Source organism: Antrostomus carolinensis, unplaced genomic scaffold (assembly GCF_000700745.2).
Source record: "Antrostomus carolinensis isolate BGI_N321 unplaced genomic scaffold, ASM70074v2 scaffold26808, whole genome shotgun sequence".
NCBI lineage: Eukaryota > Metazoa > Chordata > Aves > Caprimulgiformes > Caprimulgidae > Antrostomus > Antrostomus carolinensis.
Genome location: NW_010334057.1, coordinates 1 through 501, shown reverse-complemented (window position 1 = coordinate 501; position 501 = coordinate 1). Strand labels below are relative to the sequence as shown.

The following is a 501-nucleotide window of genomic DNA, read 5'->3' as shown; positions in this document are numbered from 1 at the left end:
GCGGCCAAACTGGCCTTCCCGGCAGGCTGGAAAAACAAGCATGGTACTTACCCTCACCTGCCATTCACCCAGGCACTGCTTGTGCATGGCATGGCACTGGCTCGGGTGCCCTGAGCCTTGTATTGGTGCCCCAGTCCCCATATTGCCACCCCGAGCAGGAACGGGAGCTATATTCTGTGGAGAAGGCGGATGGTCCTGCCTTGCTCCAGGAACAGGGGGCAGCATGGGCAGGGAGGTGCTGGGGATGCACGTGGAGTTTCTGGCCATGGTTCCCAGGTCTGGGGGTACAGCGGGGCCCATGTGCGTGCCCTGGGCACAGCTCCCGCAGCCGGGCAGCCCAGCAACTACCTCGCTCGCAGCGGGTGCCCATGAACCCGGGAGGACAGATGCACTCGCCAACGTGGTCATGGCAGATGCCGCCATTCAGACAGTCGGGACAGTCCTTCTCGCAGGATGGTCCCCATTTCTTTGCAGGGCAGGCTGCAGAGAGAGCAGAGGGGG

General features: G+C 63.1%; 1 protein-coding gene across 1 annotated transcript in view; it reads right to left on the bottom strand.

Moving 5' to 3' along the window:
- Positions 1 to 475, bottom strand: part of TIE1 (tyrosine kinase with immunoglobulin like and EGF like domains 1) — a gene marked incomplete at its 5' end in the record, with an annotated part of 7,937 nt that extends 7,462 nt beyond the window's left edge. Inside the window, 2 exons of the mRNA XM_029086525.1 lie at positions 3 to 26; positions 349 to 475. Of these exons, the coding sequence (XP_028942358.1) occupies positions 3 to 26; positions 349 to 475 (151 nt within the window). The remainder of the gene's footprint in view (positions 1 to 2; positions 27 to 348) is intronic.
- Between the last annotated feature and the right edge of the window lie 26 nt (positions 476 to 501).